The sequence below is a fragment of the Paramormyrops kingsleyae genome, chromosome 5, assembly GCF_048594095.1.
Source record: "Paramormyrops kingsleyae isolate MSU_618 chromosome 5, PKINGS_0.4, whole genome shotgun sequence".
In the NCBI taxonomy this organism is placed as follows: Eukaryota; Metazoa; Chordata; class Actinopteri; order Osteoglossiformes; family Mormyridae; genus Paramormyrops; species Paramormyrops kingsleyae.
The window spans coordinates 23,043,699-23,062,092 of NC_132801.1; the positions used below are offsets into that span (position 1 = coordinate 23,043,699).

The 18,394-nt window shown below is 42.9% G+C and overlaps 1 protein-coding gene, 1 long non-coding RNA gene and 1 other non-coding gene across 4 annotated transcripts; all 3 read right to left on the minus strand.

Moving 5' to 3' along the window:
• Positions 1–622: 622 nt before the first annotated feature.
• Positions 623–4,692, minus strand: dlx3b (distal-less homeobox 3b). 2 transcript variants are annotated; one of them, XM_023820781.2, is made up of 3 exons: positions 4,201–4,692; positions 2,557–2,741; positions 623–1,625 (listed from the first exon to the last, which is right to left on the minus strand). In XM_023820781.2, the coding sequence occupies exons 1-3, from the start codon at positions 4,535–4,537 to the stop codon at positions 1,314–1,316; spliced, it is 834 nt and encodes a 277-aa protein (XP_023676549.1). In that variant the 5' UTR covers positions 4,538–4,692; the 3' UTR covers positions 623–1,313. The 2 variants fall into 2 exon arrangements, with proteins under 2 accessions (XP_023676549.1, XP_023676548.1); XM_023820780.2 differs by having other exon boundaries at positions 2,557–2,753.
• Positions 4,693–13,696: 9,004 nt separating this feature from the next.
• LOC111848674 (uncharacterized) lies at positions 13,697–14,471 on the minus strand. Its single transcript, XR_002839361.2, has 3 exons — positions 14,361–14,471; positions 14,232–14,281; positions 13,697–14,155 (listed from the first exon to the last, which is right to left on the minus strand). It is a non-coding gene; the product is annotated as an uncharacterized lncRNA (long non-coding RNA).
• A 1,805-nt stretch (positions 14,472–16,276) lies between these two features.
• trnaq-cug (transfer RNA glutamine (anticodon CUG)) lies at positions 16,277–16,349 on the minus strand. Its single transcript has one exon. It is a non-coding gene; the product is annotated as a tRNA-Arg (tRNA).
• Positions 16,350–18,394: the final 2,045 nt, after the last annotated feature.

The window sequence follows — 18,394 nt, forward strand, 5'->3', positions numbered from 1 at the left end:
TCTTTTTCTCTCTGCTGTATTCTTTCTTTTTATCTGGCAACAGAATACTAATAAAATCCGGTGACTCCAGCATGTCTGCTTGCCTGTCGCCTCCTACAGCTTCTTTGCACGCAGCCCTAAAACCATACTGGGTTTGGTTCTTACTGCTCAGGCGGGCTGAGAGGACTACAGGCAAGCGTCTTGCCCACACTTAACTCTTTCATTACACCACGCAGAGTTAAAGCCAGCTCTTGGATCTAGGCATTATTTGTAGTTGTCTTAAATACATATTACAAGTTGCATTATTCGGCACAGCTTGTCCCGCTCTTTGGGACCCAAATTTCGTTGATTAATTAAAGGAAAACAGAGCAATTGTGCACCCAGAAGATGCTGGAAACAATTGCGATGGAATAAATATGTTAAAGTGCTCGTGTACTCCTAATGTGTGCGTTAGTGCAAGCAAAGTTGATTATCTGAGCCGCATATAACTTAAAATATCTCAAGCTTTATATTGTAAGTACTTAAAAATAAAAGCGGTGATGTTACTGAGTGTCAGTGGTGAAACGGGGAAACAGCTTCTGTACGGTGGTCCAAATGATTTGAAAAACAAGCAAATTTTGAATATGTTTAAATATGCATAGGGTTAAATTCTAAATCATTTTATTTAATCTCATAGAATAACAATAACAATAACAATAGTTACATGTAATAATTAAATGACTTTTTAAAAATTTCGGCACCACAGTGCGGTCTTGTATTTCAAACTGAATTATGGTTTAGTGGTTCTATTTTTATATATGTATATAAACAAAGACCTATGTACAGTTTTAGACATTTTATTGTACAAAATATATAAATAACAACCTGAGTCTTTAAAGCATGTCATGAATCTAATGCACATTTACGGCTTAAATGTAGGTCAAATTTATTGTTTGGGTTTTAAACAAAATGCGCCTTCTTTAGAAGGAAAAAATAAACAGCGAAACATAAAACATCATTAATAATTTAAAACCCACTCCATACCTTTTTAAAATGTTACAAGTGAGAAAGTGAATTGAATATACGCATGTTATGTGCTCTTGAATACAGATTGATGTTTAGATTGTTAAATAATACAGTGATGGGTTTCCCTGACATTTGATTTTCAAGCGTTCAATTAAAAGCAAGGGCACATAATAATAATAATAATAATAATAATAATAATAATAATAATAATAATAAACTCTTGCACTATGGGTACCCCCCCGGTGTCAGCTTATTTTTGGACTACGTGTATTGATAAACTCAGTTGCATTTAAAAGTCTTTCGCTTTTCAGAGAACACACCAGTCCATATTAATACACCGCACCAACGCTCTGCGGCGGTGGCGTATGATGAACAGAACCCGGGTGCTGTAAATGCGATCCTTGCTGATACCAATGATTGCTGTAATCTTCCATATAAGAGGGCGATGAGCTGAGCGGAGGCTGCGCAAGCGGTCCCCTGCTGGTAGGGTTGGTGTGAGAGTTACTGTCCCAAACGGCCGGCGATGGTGGCGAGTTACAGGCCATAGAGTCACTGGCATTGGGGCTGTGCTCAAGCGGAACCTCTCCGTTTTTGTAAAGCTTCTTGAACTTGGACCGCCGATTTTGAAACCAGATTTTGACCTGTCAATGAAAAGAAGAAACAAAATACATATCGTTGACTTATAAATCCATGCTTATGTTTAGTACTGAAATTGTTATACATGTTCACGAATTTCAGCTTAGTCGGCTATTTAATTTAACCTAGATCACGTCATTCGAATTTGTATTCAATACCGTAAAACGCTTCTGCATCATACCCAGAGGGATGAAACCAAGCCTCTGAAGCATAAACCATTACGATTAGTATAAAACAGCAATTACCAGTTACTTCACATTAATAAGGCGATGTGACAGATTGTTGACAGTGTTGCTTAAATCAATGCACAGTGCCGATTGTGGTCTTGTTTTAAACAGCTGTTACTCTAAAGCTTGTCGTCTTCCTTCGATTTACATGTTTATCTTAATTTTAGTAATTGAGGAGAGACACAGACGCGTTTATTTTTAATAAATTGTATAGCCTAATGTAAGAATGGTTTATATTTTGCTCTTTTGCATGTGTTAGTGGGCCTATAGAAAAAAGGCATTCCACACACTTACATGTATAAATATCATTTTAAGTATTAAGTATAATTTAAAATGAAATTAATTAATTAATTAATGTAATTATTTTTGTTAGACTACAATAAACTACGGGTTTGTTACAGTATACAGATAGCCTAGGTGAAATTGCTTCAAGTTCAAGTAGACGTATTCTGGAAAGAGTTTTGTTGGTTAAAACCGCCAACTAGAAAACTGCAATGGCATTAAATAAAAATTAAACACACCTTTTCCTTATAATTCATTAAATAAATGCACAAGACACATATTTGGCGTGCATTCGTTGAACCCCTCAAATCGCATTTCTGTGAATTTCCGTGAGATTACTTGCGGAGTTTAAGTGGTTTGAATGGCATTTTTTATTAAACTGTAGCATTTTGCAGCGTCACGTAGGCCTGCTAACGTCTGAGTTTACCTGCGTCTGCGTCAGTCCCAGCTGAGCCGCGAGCTCCGCTCTCTCGGGTAGCGCGAGGTATTGCGCCTTTTGAAACCTTCGCTGGAGAGCCGCAAGTTGGTAGCTGGAGTAAATGGTGCGAGGCTTGCGGATCTTCTTCGGTTTTCCGTTGACCATTCGGACCTCGGGCTCAGGTTCTTCTTTGACTGAAAAAGTATCTGACATTAGAGTGCTTAAATATATACGCATGTTCCGTATTTTATGTGCCTAAGCAGGTACACATGCATATATTTAACGTTAACATTTATCGGACATTTATCTAGTACTGAATTGATTTGTAAAGTACCTTTTGAAGATTGTTCTATGTATACTATTGTTGTTGTTGTTGTCGTCGCCGATGCAGTTTTATTTTTAGTTTTCGGTTGTGTTTATGAAAATCAAATTGGCGTCGTGCATTTTTGCTTTGAAGATAAGCTTAAAAAACTAAAATGCACGAGGGACATTCGGCGATTGCGTTCATTTTTACGTATCGGTGATTCGTTAACGTATTGTAACTGCAATGAGCATGAATGCTTCGGGGTGCAGGCGCAATCGATCATTTTTGGCCTGTTTTTAGCATAATAATTAGAAGAGGCTTTAGCAAAACCACATGACACCGAAAGCATAATAATTAAATAATGATTTTTCTTACAGTACGTATCAGAACATACTATAAAATTTACCGCAGATGAAACCTGAGATCGGTGCAAAGTTTATACCTGATTCCACGTAACCGCAAATAGAACAGCATGCAGAGTGCGATCACGCTCAGTGTATTACTCTGGGTGTTTGCGATTTCATAGTAGTAGAATATAAAATCTCATTCTTAAAAATTGAGATGGACAGCTTAATTTTATGCATACCTGAACGAGAAGCCTTATTTATTGCCATTTAAACAACTACGGCTGCAGCTTTATAGACGTTTTTCGGATAATTGCGCAGCAGTCAGCAACTGGAATAAATAACAGTATCAAATAGTCTCATATAATCAAGATATCTCTGAGATTGTTCGTTTGTGGTTGGCATTTATTTCTTTCAAAAGCAAACAAATGAAATAAATGTAACTGCATTTCAGGGTTATTCCGACGCAAATATTATAAATAGATGTTAAAATGAGAAGATCCACCGCAAGTTTTAAAATAATATTTATCTTCGGTGATGCCCCCGGTGCCTTACGGTACTTGTATGTCTGAATCCTTTATAGAAGCTGTATTTTCCTTAGCAGAAGGCTTAACAGAAAGTATGTCCTTAGCCACAGTAAATAATGTAAAGGAACTTAAGTAATATGCATTTCTTACAATGTTTTAAGTTGACTAACTGTAAAAAGGCGTCGAAATCAATTTAATACATGCTGTTGGTGAAAGAGTCACGCATACTCGTTTTATATTTGGTCATTATATTACAAATGTTGAAATGTTTTAAGTAGCTACTGCAGTATTGCAAACAGGTAGATCGTCAGCCCGCACTGGATACGCGGTTATAGAAAATGGATGGTTAAAATATAACAAGAAGCGGATTCATTGATCGCTCTGCAGAAATAAGTATATATTCCAGAATGAATGGAGTAGAACTAATAAATTTCAGAGAAGTCCGTACGGCTACGGCGTCCGAGGCTTTGTATCTTACCTATATCCTGTGGCGGCGTCTGCAGCTCCCTGTTATAGTGTCCGTATTGCCGGTAGGAATTCGAGTAAGGGTATTCGGATTTGGTGGGGTACGCTCCTGCACCCCCCATTCCGTTTAGATTGAATTGGTGATAGTATGGGTTCATAGGCTGCGAATACGACTGAGTCTGGTAATACTCGTGTTGGCTGTGTGTTGTCTGTCCATTGTAGTAACCCATGTCTGTCGCCGAGGACTCGGGCAGCGTTGGAGAATCTTTGGATGCTGGATGGCAGCTCATAGAACCTGGAAGATCTGTTAAAATGCTGGTGATCTTCTTCTCAAAAGTTGGTCCGCTCATTATGCGTCACCTCCCCTGGAAGCAGAACGTCCAAGTCGCCGTGGATATCGTGTGAAAGATAAATAAAAGTATATGCAGGCGGAGTGTAGTACAAATCCTTAGAGAATCTCTTCTCGTCGAATTCTCTCGGCAGTACTGCACACACTATCGCAGCACCCAACCCAGTTAAACTCTTAATTATAGAGCAATGGGGTGGATTCTCTGTTCCTATTGGCTCAAGAGAACCTTTTTTTTCGAATTTGCCCCAAAGGCAAAACAGAACTCTCCTCGTCTCTCCTCCCCTCCTCAGAGCGTCCACACACCGACATTTCTTGAGCAAAACTTAGTGGAAATATGAAATGTTCGCGTTTACCACTTACCTGTATATTTGACGGCTCGTTTGAACAATTTCCACAGTAGATATTCTGCCGAGGTTTGCATTCGGTCAGTAATTTTAACCTAGGCAAAAAAAATTTAAGAAATTATTTTTTTATATCAGGAATAAACTCAAACAGTTCGTACCATCACTTATCGCTAGCGGAAATCAAGTGGAAACTTGCACGTAAATATTTGTAAAGCATTTCATTTAACCGAACCTAAAATGATCACGTAATATTACAAATAGGCTACATACAGTTATAATTACCGAGCATCAGGTAAAATACAACGAATGTTTGTTTTCAGTTCCAAAGTAAACAGAGATTTAGGTCAAAAGCTTAGGTCAAAATCTATATTGATCCAGCTACCATGGATTTTGAAGGGCCACCCATTACCGCACGTGTATTTTGATGCAGAATCCATTTGGGTAGTGGGTGAAAGAGATTGATTTGATAAAATCATTTCAAACATCGCCTTCGGGGATTCTTTTGTGTCTTGTCTTCACAGTGACTGCTAGGCGTGGTGGTTTTTTTAACCGAAGTCATTGACTGTAAGCAAAGAGTCGACATTAAAATGATCATTTGAGTTTTATTTTTTTCAAAGATTACGATTACAGCCAAAAACGTATTCATTGGTTTAAAATCGACTGCACAGTAATCATTGTATTAATTGGGCATCAACGTTCATTATTTTTCATACGTTCAAATAAATACCTCTAGATGGTATTGCCTGAACATACTTTTTTATATATATAAATTGGCACATATTTTCTCTTCTTAAGCTTACTTACAATCGTAAAGTACTTCATATTGCATTGCATTTATCAGTTAAGCGCGAAAAAGTGTAAGTAAATGGTCCATAAAACCGGCGGTCATACACGCCTTGGCGTAGATTGATAACGCGTATATAGCTGAGTACTTTTTGCATAGAAATTACATAATCACGGCACATTTCTCTCAAAAGCAGTTAAGGAGCTTAATAAGTTAATGATTCTTCAGCGGTCACTCACAGATCCTCTGCGGTTTTGTGACGTAAAGTAAAGGAAGACTAGCGCACACGTTAATACCGTATTATGATGAGTTGGTGTATGGGTTATTTGCTATTGGAAACATGAATAAAAAAGATATACTTCACTGCCGACTAAAAGCAAATATATATGTATACATACAGTAAAACACAATTCGGAAAGCGAACATAAGCATTACATAAGCCATGGTTTAACAGCGACCCCATGTGTCTCAGAGAGAAAGATCGAAGAACGGGTCTAACCCATGTTCTTTATTCGTATATCCAAAGTTATCAGGAAAATGATTGATTATTATCATTGGCATAGGCCTACAGTAATTTTAAGCATCACTCAGTGTAAGTTCCAAACTATTAACGTATACAGCCGGAGAAAAGTAAAAGAAAAAGTATTTGCGATTTTGCAGTGTGATGTTTTGCTGCCACCATGTGGTAGAGGCGACTCAGCTACATTTCTGTCCCTTTTTAAGAAGTTTACTTCTAAACTTGCAAGGGCGACAAAACATTTTTGTTTTCCGTTAATTTAAGGGAAAAACAGCGTCACATAGAAAAGCTAGTAATAATTTTAAAACCAACAGCATCAATAGAATTAAAATAACTTTAAGAGAAATGCATTGATTAAACCAAACCAAACTGTTGACCAGTATATTTTGCTTAGTATTTTGTTCATTTTGAATTCTGAGAATATGTCATTATGGATAAATGGGAATCATTTTAGAGCAATAACATCAGAAATAATTAATCTGTTCATCAATAAGGCTTGAATTCAATTATTTTAATCTATTTTGAATATGTAACACGCACACTTATTTTTCATATTTGCACATATCAACATACCTATACAAACACATCATACCTGGTCATACTGGAATGTCTTTTTGCTATTTTGCATGCTATTTTGTATATCTGTATATAACTCTTTTTATTACCTGTGTCTTGTCACTGACATTCTGTTGCACTGTAGAGTTCTGTCACTAACAAATTCCTCGTATGTGTTAACATACCTGGCAATAAAGCTTATTCTGATTCTGATTCTGATTCTTCTAAATTTATTTTTAGAGAATTAATTTTTTACAACAAAACTGAAACATGCTGCCTGGCATCACACCACCTGCTCTGCTTGTCACAACCCATCAGACAGGTGATGGAGAAGTATATACAAGAGTCTCTTTTTGTTGGCCTAATCCATCCATCTTTCTTTTGCCTTTGTTGGGAAAAAGTATGGGTTTCTCCAGCCCTGAATAGATTACCTGGGCCTGAATTAAATAGTCTTCAAAAACCGATACCCTTTGCCTCTGATGCTCTCTGCCTTTGAGTTGTTCCAGGAACCTTGGTTCTTCATCAAGTTGGACCATCACAATTCTTATCACCTGGTCCTAATCCAAGGGGGCAACGAGTGGAGAGCCACCTTCAACTCACACTCCAGCCATTACAATTGTCTTTTGATGTCTTTTCTGCTCACAAATGTCCCCGCTCTCCAGACCCTTGTGAAGGACATCCTTCATCTCCTTGAGAATTGCTTTTTTTTGTCAGAGCTGAAACGTATGAGTTTCATGAGTCTACACTGTTCAAAGGTTCAAAGATTCCCTCTGCCAGAATGGGGACGGACACGGAAAAGAAGAATGGCCTGTTCCCACAACCAGTTGGGATCTCCAATGATTCCTCAGAATCGCAAACTTCTATCACCGCTTTTTACATAACTACAGTATAGTCCCAGCACCTCTCACCACACCTACCTCAGCAAAGCTACCTTTTCAGTGGAACCAGGCCAAGGACCGAGCCTTTATCCACCTGAAAGCAAGGCTCACCTTGGCCCTGACAGCCCCTGATCACATGCAACAGATAGTCATTGAGGTGGATGCTTCAAAGACTGTCCCGGCACTCATTCAAGGAGGGGCAGGTTCACTCTGTGCCTTCTTTCTTCGTCTCAGCCCCACCAAACAAAATTACAAGATCAGTAACCGAGAATTTCTAGTGGTCAAGCTTGCACTGGAAGAGTACTATTAACAGTACGGAGCTCAGACACCTTTCCTATTTTTGAGCGCTGGAAGTGCATTGCCTGAGATCATCCTGCCAGCCACAGTGATGATCGCCTCCCTGGCATAGGACCTTGAGGAGCTGATCAAGAAGACCAATAAGGGCAACCCCACCTGTTCTCCCTACCCTGATAACTGTCTGTTTGTCCTTGACAGACTTTTGTCTACAGTCCTGCAGAGGGGACAAGACTCCCACCTGGCCTGCCACTAAGCACAGACTGACCATTGGGAAGTTCAGGACCTTTTCCAGTGGGCCAGTCCCGAGAGGACCATTGTTTCCAACATGGTCTGCCACTAAGCACAGGCTGACCATTGGGAAGTTCAGGAACCAACTTTCTTGCACAACCACAGCATTATGTAGCCTATATGCCAGGGGTTCCCAACCCACCGGTTGATCTTGGTGTGTTACCTGATTGATTGATTGATTAACCAGTTCATTGTGATTGGCAAAATATACCAAGGGGTCAAGGGTACATTCCCTCGGATACGTTTTGTTGCCAGTCTGCCCCTGTGGTTCATGAAAACAACCTCCCTAATCTTGCAGCAGTTTGGGTGGCCCACCAAGGAAGATATCCAGGAATATGTGGCAGTCTGTGTTCTGTTTAGTACTGCAACCCTTATGATCCAATATTGCAAGTTACAGTGGAGTACCAAATGAAGGAACAGGCACCAATTTTTTATATATGGCAGCTACTCAGTATCAGCATACTGGGTTTGCAAGACAGAGTCAGTGTGGGGAGCAGTTCAGCGATTTGTCTTCTGGAGGAACCAAACCAATAGGGGGTACACCAACCGGGGGAGTGAAGGGACTGGGAGGGAACAAAGGCAGAACAGACAGACGGGGAGCAAACACAGGGGGCACACAGACAGGGAAAATGAAACCAGGGGGCAAAGATGCAAAAGACGGGGGGAGCCAGGGAGTCGAAGGTCATTCCCCATGACCATGAGGCAGGATCAGTAGGAACCCCACATGACTACGCGGTAGGAGCCGGAGGGACCGTCAGAGGAGGTGAGGAGGGATTGCCGGAGGGGGCGAGAGGGAGCAGGAGGGACTGCCGGAGGAGGTGAGGAGGGAGCTGGAGCTGCAGCAAGCGACTGTGCAGCAATAACCAGCGAAGGTGCTGGTGAGCGACAAGCCATCACAGGAGAGACCGCAGGCGAGTGACGAGCCATCGCAGGAGGGACCACAGGTGAGTGACAAGTGGGAGCAAGGGGGCCCGCAGGCAACTGACAAGCGGGAGTAAGGGGACCCACAGGTGACCGTGGGGGCAGGTTGGGTGGGACCCGACCCCAGCGTAAGTGGCCTCTCCCTCTGTGGGATACTGAGAGATGGGGACCTGGCCGGGATCTGAGACGGCGTGGACGTCGAGGTGTTGCTCTGAGAGTGGTCCTTGGGGCTGGTGTTAGGGTGGTCCCCAAGGGATCCCACTCAAGGTCCTCCTCTTCCTCGGGGTCTGGAGTGGGAACAGGAGCAGGAGTCACGGGAACAGGGATTGGGGGGTGCGCCTGCACCATGGGTGCAGCCGGGGGTTGCGCCTCGAGTGCAGGCGAAGCAGTGGGGAGATGAGCCTCAGGCACAGGAGTGGAAGGTTTGGGCAGACCAACGGTAGAAGAGGGAATCCACAGTCCACAAAAAATCCACAAAAATTACTCACCACAGACAGAAGACAGCATATGAACTGCTCCTATGGTTCTGCCAGCTATGGAAGAGATAACATTACTCATAAAATCATCCGGCCCCAGCAGAACTCCAACTAGTCTTAATTAAAATGGGCTTACCAGGAGAATAAACTCCTTATAACTACGTGTCACCCAAAAAATCAGACCCGATGCAAAATGCTCGATTCTACTAAAGCAGTATGTAAACCACAAATTAACCATGCAGCACCGCTGCCCAACTTCGGCTGGCTGCCAAAATTCCCAACAATTCAGATGTCATTCCTTCCTAGGTACTCACTTTATAGACAGCCAAGCACCGCCCCCTCGAACTGCTATAGAGCAAAAGGGCGTGAGAAAAACCTAACTGCTCACGCCACTATATTCCATCCCCCACCTTTTGCATCATTACCCAGACAATGGACACAATTAGCTACCAAGTGACCTAACTCCATGGCCGAAATAACCTCACTACAGAATCTGAGGTAGGTGCCGACTAGCCAACCGCATCACTTACTGGGTGCCTCACAGGTTGGGGCAAATGATGAATATTAGAATTTTGCCTAGCCATGGCCCGAGTGGTCCTCCATGCCACCACCTCATCAGGACATGACTCAGTAGCAGTACCAAACTGCATGGAGGGGCCGACTCTGTATACTCCTGATGAACTAGTAGTTACGGTAGAAGACCCCGCTACAACCTCTTGTACTGACTCCAGAGTAGCTAAGTAGGGCTTGACCACCCACACACACTACACTACCACACCCCTTCCCCCAGTTCCTCTTCTGGGGGAGGTGGTGTCAGTTCCTCCAGAGGGGCCTCACCTGGGATACCTGTCATAGGTTGTGTGGGTACCCAAGCCTTCAAAAGGCTCCGATGGACCTACTCCATTCTATGGTAGGATGCTCCACTGGGGCTATTATATATATTGTGCCCCCTTCATTAGGGACCCTCAGCATCTTATACAGCTTCGAACTCCACACGTCCTGAATCTTGTGCCTGCCCCTCCTGCTACAATCATGTAGATCCACTAACAGTATCCTCCAGATACAACAACAGTGACTGGCATTGGTGATCCTCAAACAATTGCTCCATTAAGCGCTGAAAGGTTTTTGTTGCGTTACACAGACCAAAAGGCATCTGGTTCTACTCAAATAGACCAAATAGAATGCAGAACATGGTCTTTGCCCTGTCACCCTCTGCCACTGGCACCTGATTGTAGCCACCGGCTAGATCTAAGCTGGAAAACTGCCGGGATCCCATCAAGGCATCCAAAGATTCCTCAATCTGAGGAAGAGGAAAAGCATCCTTACACATATTTGCGTTAAGGAGGTGGTAATCAACACACAATTGCAGACTACCATCCATCTTTTTAACCAGCACAATCAGGGAGGCATACGGGCTATTATTCTCCCGTATAACCTCTGCATCCAACGGCTGATGAATGTCTTAACAGCCTCATAATCGGAAGGTGAGATGCGACAATACCACTGCCTTATAGGGACCTCATCCACCAAATGGATGCTGTGTGTAACTAAATTAGTGCACCCCAAGTCCCCATCATGCATGGCAAAAACAGACTCATAATGACACAACCAGACCCTGCTCTTCCTCTGAAAACCCTGGCAACTCCAACAGGTCAATACGAACAGGCACAGACACAGAAGCAGTCTACATAACAACTGCTGCCACTTCACCGGTCACCTCCGTGATACCTGGGGGCAGATTAGCCATATGCACCAAGCTCACACTGCCAAGATAAGTCCGGGGAAAAAGCAGAACATCCGCACTCCCTACATGTACAACAAGGACATATGTGCTCCTAGAAACCTGCACTAAAGAAACAGAAGCCAACAACCCAGTCGGTTAACTGGCATGGGGGGTTCATAAAGCACCAATCAATCAGCAAACTGGGCCGAGCACACTGCAACGACCAACTTCACGGCGCCTCCAGGAACATGACAGGCACCTTTTCCCTCCTACCCGTACCTTACCTGACTGAGGATGGACAGACTGAGTGGATGCCTCATGGCACTGCCGCAGTGTCTGCACCACCTGACTATGGGACCCTGATACTGCTCGCTGACTAAACAAATCAGGCCCACAATCCCCAAACAGTTCCTGGTAGCTCTGACTAATTCTATTCGTCCCCAACACACCAAGGACCTGGGGGGATGAATCATCTAGGGGGTCCTTCATGGCTAACATCCTACAACGGGGGATGACCTCACCATATAGCTCGACATCCAGCTCCAGGTAACCCACATACGGAATAATCAGCCACATGAAGCTGCAACTAATGGTAGGATTGGCATGAGACCTCCCTCTGTGTTGGTAGTCCCTGAGCCCTCACACACTCCTACTGCACTGTGGCTTGGCTGTACAGCAGGCAGTCATTGTATGGTAGCCTAGCAGCCCTTGATATAGCTTCCCTAGCCATGGGGGCAGTATCAAGGGGAACTCTTTCCCCTTCAAACTCCCTTGCATAGTGGCCAGACTGCTGACACTTACAGCAAATAACTGAGCTCGTCCAAGATGCATGACCACCTTGACCCTGCAAGGCAGCCAAACCCACAGTCAACTGCTTGATCTGTTCTTGTTGCTGCTTCAGTAGCTCTCTAAGCTCCCCTAATTCTGATGTTGGTGGCGTACTGGGGTTACGTATAACTGGCCCACTGCACACCCCATACTGAATTCCATTAACAGATGGAAACGAGTAACTTCACCCTCTCATCACACCAGGCATACCCTTTCCCTCCCATCTGATAGCCTCAGTCTGCATAGGGTCTAACAGGATAGCTGTCGGCTGGTGTCGTCTGAATAATTTTTAACTCTCAACGCAGTGCACCGTCCCTCACATGCTCCATAGACTGATCATGTAGCAAAATTTCAGCATTAGGCACAATGCCTGGTGCCACTTGAATGGCCTTCTCCATAAGACCCAGGAGAGCTAAGGAAAACTCTTGCAAGCCCTCCCCCTCCTGCTGTTGCCTAGAGAAGAATGCCCCTTGCAGAGGCACGAAGGACTTTGAGTACCCATACAACTTCTGCAGATTAGCGATAATTCTTTCCAGGTTCTCCCTATCCCCAGCCGGTTGGTATCTGATCGCCTCCCTAGCATCTCTTTCTAAATGATCCATCATGAAAAGGGCTTGGTCCATACAGGCCAAATTATGGGCCCAGATGTAGGCTTGCAACTCTTCCACCCATTCCTGAATACTTAACCCGGACTGACCACTAAACACGTGGTCCTTCATGTAGGCCGACTATGTACTATGGGCACCAAACTGCTCAGGGGCCATATTTGACCTATCCATGGCCCACTCACGCAGCAACACCTCATTCTCAGCCTCAAGCCGCGCTACCAGCTCTCACAGTCGCTGTACCTACCCCTCAATATCAGAAGGAGGTAAATTACCCCCAGAACCACTCCCAGTCTTATATCCTGTACTGTGGAAGGAAAACAAGGGCATGCCCTCACCCAGAAGAGACCAATGCCTCTGAGCTTACTAATTTCTAACATGCTGCTGTTTTGTCTCTCCCATACACACACCTATAAAAGTTTTCTGCACAAACAAAAACAAAAATTCCCAAAACCACGACTCTGCCCTCGGTTCAGTAATCATGCCGACTATGCCAGATTGTGGTGGAGTCGTCCACCAAGACCCAGAATACGACCCACTGCTGACTACACCAACCAGGCCTTACACCTGGGGATATATTCACATTAACACGATAGTGCACAAGCACACAGGTTTGATTAATTGAGACTTTATTGAATTCCAGACAGAATCGTTATACCTCAGAAATAATTCATTCAAACGAAGGGCCCAAAGCATTACATCCACCAATCATGAGACAGGAGAGACTCCCCCAGACTGGATCTCTGAGTGGCCAATTGGCCTCATGCTCACATACGCTCACCCACAGTGTACCTACGCCAGGTGATCTTACACCATGCACACAACACAAAGTGAAGACCACCACCACCAGCAAAAGAAGACTCAACTAAGGTGGCTCTAGGCCACTATACCTGAAATATAAATTCAACAAAGGATTAAGATCACATTCACCCTTCATCACCGTCTGAGGCACATACAAATAAATTTAAACCCCAAAAAACAATGAAACACAGCAACAGAAAATTACACATCAAAGACCCTGGTCTCAGGGCAAATCATGTAAAGAAAAACAATTGACAAAGTGAAATTACATACAAAACAACATGAAACAGAATAACTCAGAAAAACAAGGAAACAGTTATCCAACTAAAGCATTAATTACAAAGCAAATTAATACAAAACATCCAAAAGAAACTTTGGCCGGTAACATGCTACTCGATCAAAAGAAGACAAATCCCAAGTGATCCCATGGTCTAAAACAGTCCAAATACCGCTCGTCCATGCTGGACTGCTCCCCACACTGACTCTGATCAGCGCTGAACAAGCCAAAGCATGCCGAAGATCCCCAGGGTATGTCGTCGTTAAATCCATGACAAAAACAATAAAAACAAAACAGCAGCAATGTCCTGCTCCCAGGGACAACCCTGGAACATATTACCACAGTCAGACATCACACTAAACATTACATAAAACTCACAAAAAAATATAAAAATTACCCACCACAGACAGCATAGAAAACAGCACGGGAACTACTCCTACAGTTCCACCGGCTATGGAAAAGAAAACATTACTCATAAAATTGTCAGGCCACAACAGAACTCCAACTTGTCTTAATTAAAACGGGCATACCTGGAGAACAAACTCCTTGTAACTACAACCAGAACCACCAAACTCAACGCAAAACACTCAATTCTGCTAAAGCAGTAGGGAAAGCGCAAATTAACCATGTAGCCCCGCTGCCCAACTATGGCTGGCTGCCAAAATACCTGACAATTCAGACACTCACTTTATACACAGCCAAGAACCACCCCCCAGAACTGCAATAGAGCAATAGGGAGCGAGAAAAACCCAAATGCTCACACCGCTACATATACACCTATATTGTGTCCATTGTGTGTAGTCTGTAAAAGGAGATTTAACTGTATGGTTACCATATGTCCGGGTGTGAATTTTCATTTTACAGGGTGGTTAGGGAAAATTCATTAATATTCATGAGAGAATCACTACCTCATTGGTCAGTGAACATGAAGACTCATTAATATTCTGATCCCCGGACACGTCCTCTTTTTCATCTCACCGAATTTGGTAACCCTGTCCATAGGTAACACTGGTACTTACTATTGTTGACGACTTCTCTAAATCGGCTTACTTCTTTTCTTTGACTAAGTTACCTGATGCCAGAACAAAGGCTAAGGTACAGGCTCAGCAGTGGCCTGTACTACGATTCAGGGTTACTGTCTTATCGGGGTAACTTGTCGGATTTAAGGTACCACATCCTAAATGGACTTCATATTCGTTCACTTACATTTTGGCCAGACTACCTTAAATCCGACAAGTTACCCCGATAAGCCAGTAACCCCACTTCGTAGTACAGGCCACAGGTCTGCTTGCATGGGTTAGCACGTAGCATGGTGTTAGACCAGGGGTGGGCAATCATATCCACAAAGGGCAAGTGTGTAGGTTTCTGGGATAACCTTTAGGTCAGCTGTTCAAACCAAGCTGTGAGGACTCTTCAGCCAATCAGTCCTCAAATTAGTAATCTAATTAGAGAGTTGCAGGGAAAACCCACATACACACCAGCAAACAGGACTGGAAAAAACAAATAAACAGGTGGCCCCTGGCCAGCCTCAAACCCACGAACAGAGAATTAATGTTTTCTGAGCCACACACTCACCCGAGTACATTATGGGGGACAGTCTGGGAAACAGGGAAAACACACTAGGGCTAAGGGACTAAAAGAGGGAAGAGGATAGCCAGTCACCTCCTCATCAAAACAGAACACATAGGACAGGGTCGGATGGGCTCCTGAGGTCTTGGTTTGCCCTCTCTGCTAGGCATGGAACCCACTAGAAAGGGACACCTTAATACCCATGATCCTTGCAAAATAAGTGCCAGGACCAGGAGACGAATTACGGACCACAGTCTAACACAGGGGTGGCCAGTCTTATCTGCAGAGGGCCGGTGTGTATGCAGGTTTTCGCTGCAACCCCCTAATTAGATTACTAATTAGAGGACTGATTGGCTGAAGAGTCATCACACCTGGGTTTGAACAGTTGACCTACAGGTTATCCCAAAAACCTGCATACACACCGGTCCTTTGCGGATAAGATTGGCCACCCCTGCTCTAGAGCAATGCCAGGTAGTGTTCCTAGGATGGCGGGGGATACTCTCAAAGCCAGTGTATAGCAGACTCCATTTCCCAGAATCTCTTGCATCCACTTTCTGTTCCCCATATAAAATGATACAGGAGAGATGTTGCCCCTCAGCCAGGATTTCACATATGCATGTACAATGTTAGCAGTATTTGCATTTACAAATTTAGTGTAGTCCTTAGACCCCAATTAGGGGTTAAATGGGTTAAACAAACTTCCCATTAATGTGCACCATACTGGTATAACCTTCTGTGCCACATTCCACTCTGCAGTAAGCGGGGCTTTGAGATAGTGCAGTTTCCAGTTACCTATTAAATGGCTTCACTAGTTCGTCGCCTATTAAAATACATTTAACATAGGTTGTAAAGAGAAATTTGTGAACGGCATTTTTCGTGACCCAGATGGGACTTGAACCCACAATCCCCAGCTCCGGAGGCTGATGCCTTATCCATTAGGCCACTGAGTCACTGTTGTAGGGTGTCCTATCACCTTGCAAATGGCATCTGTGAGAGTATGCTACGTGTGCACTTTAGTATTTAACTAATGGGGCCTCTGTCATTAGATAGCAAATGAATTTGTAAAAGAAAATTGACATTGAGATTGTCTTTCATCCTGAAATCAGTAAGGTATCTAAAGTAACAACTAGCTATAGGACACAAATCCATAGCCAGCTGCTTAATAAATAAATACATGCCAGACAAACCATCCATTCATCCATAACCCACTGTGCCACACTCTGCATAGAGCTGGGATTTGAGACAGCAAATGTATTTGTAAAAGAAAATTGACATTTACATTGTCTTTCATCCTTACATTATTATCTAAAGAAATGTAACTAGCTATAGAACACAAACCCATACCGATCTGTTTAATAAATAAAGGGCAGACAAACATCCATCCAACAATCAATCCATCCATCCATTTTCTAACATTTATCTGGGGCTGGTCCTTGAGGGTCTGAGCAGGGTTGCCCAGACCTGGGTCTGGCCTGAAGTCTCCTCTGTTCAAATGTCTGAAGGTTAGCTTGCCACAGGAAATTGCAGTAAATAGAAAAAGGATGTAATAAAACTAGGTTTGCATCCTGGAGGCAATCAAGATAGATACCTGAGCCACCCTGGGTGGCTCCTTAAGATGCAGAGGAGCAGAGGCTCGACTTTGAGCTCCTCCCAAATGCTGCAGCTTCTCACCCTGTATCTAAGGCTGAACCCAGACACTCTGCGAAGGAAACATTTTTGCCGCTTATATCCGCAATACCAGCCTTTCAGTCACTACCCAAATAGCTTTGCCTTCCGGCTCAGCTCTGTCTTTATCATTACAGAAGAGTACAATGTCTGCATGACTGCTGACGCAGCACCGATCTGCTTGTTGATCTCTCACTCCATTCTTCCATCACTTATGAATATGACCCCAAGATACTTAAACTCCTCCACTTCAGACAGTAACTCAACTTACAGTATGTCACTCATTTTCAGGAGACATTTATCTCAAATGCATTTAAACTCTTATTCTTTTAATTTTAATAAATTAAGCCTCACTCTACTTTAGTACATAGCCTAATATTACCAAGCATTGCATATTGACAGCAGTTACATGGAGAATGATAATACATTTTATTAAATTCATAAACGGTGTATCCAACCCCAGTTTGTTGTGCTATGAAGGGTGTTTTGTGACAATATTCAATAAAAAATATATAATTTAAATGATTGTTTAAATTATAAAGTGTCCTTTAAATTATTATTTATAAACATGTCATTCAAATGATAGAACAAACAAAAAAATGCTATTGGCACTACAGTGGACTTCCTGTCTGTCAGTGGATGTGCCTCACAGTGGATCTAGAGTGATGTCATTTCTGGGCCCACAGTGGACTTCCTGTCTGTCAGTGGATCTAGAGTGATGTAATTTCTGGGCCAAAGTGGACTTCCTGTCTGTCAGTGGATGTACCTCACAGTGGATCTAGAGTGATGTCATTTCTGGGCCCACAGTAAACTTCCTGTCTGTCAGTGGATGTGCCTCACAGTGGATCTAGAGTGATGTCATTTCTGGGCCCACAGTGAACTTCCTGTCTGTCAGTGGATGTGCCGCACAGTGGATCTGCAGCTAGACTCCATTGAACCAAAGTCACAGCAGATCAATCTCTCCTAGTCGATTGAATTCCAATTTATAACCACATTTTGTCTGATCCTTCATGGGGCTGTGTACATCCTAACTTTCCAAAATCCTAAATAAGCTTTCCTAACTTAATCTGTATGGCTATTCTTTTATTGGTTTTACACAACCAATGAAACATATGGAGACATAACAAGAAAAATTATGTATATTGTGAGCCCATTATATAGTATATCATGGGAATGAATTATATTAGCTCCCCCTGGATCTGTGGTAGCCATTTAATTTCCTCCAATGAACAATAAATGGACAGAAAGTAATTTAGTAATAAATAATTATGTATGTAAATACATAATCTGAAGACCGAAGAAGTGTACATTGTCTGTCACAGTTCACTGG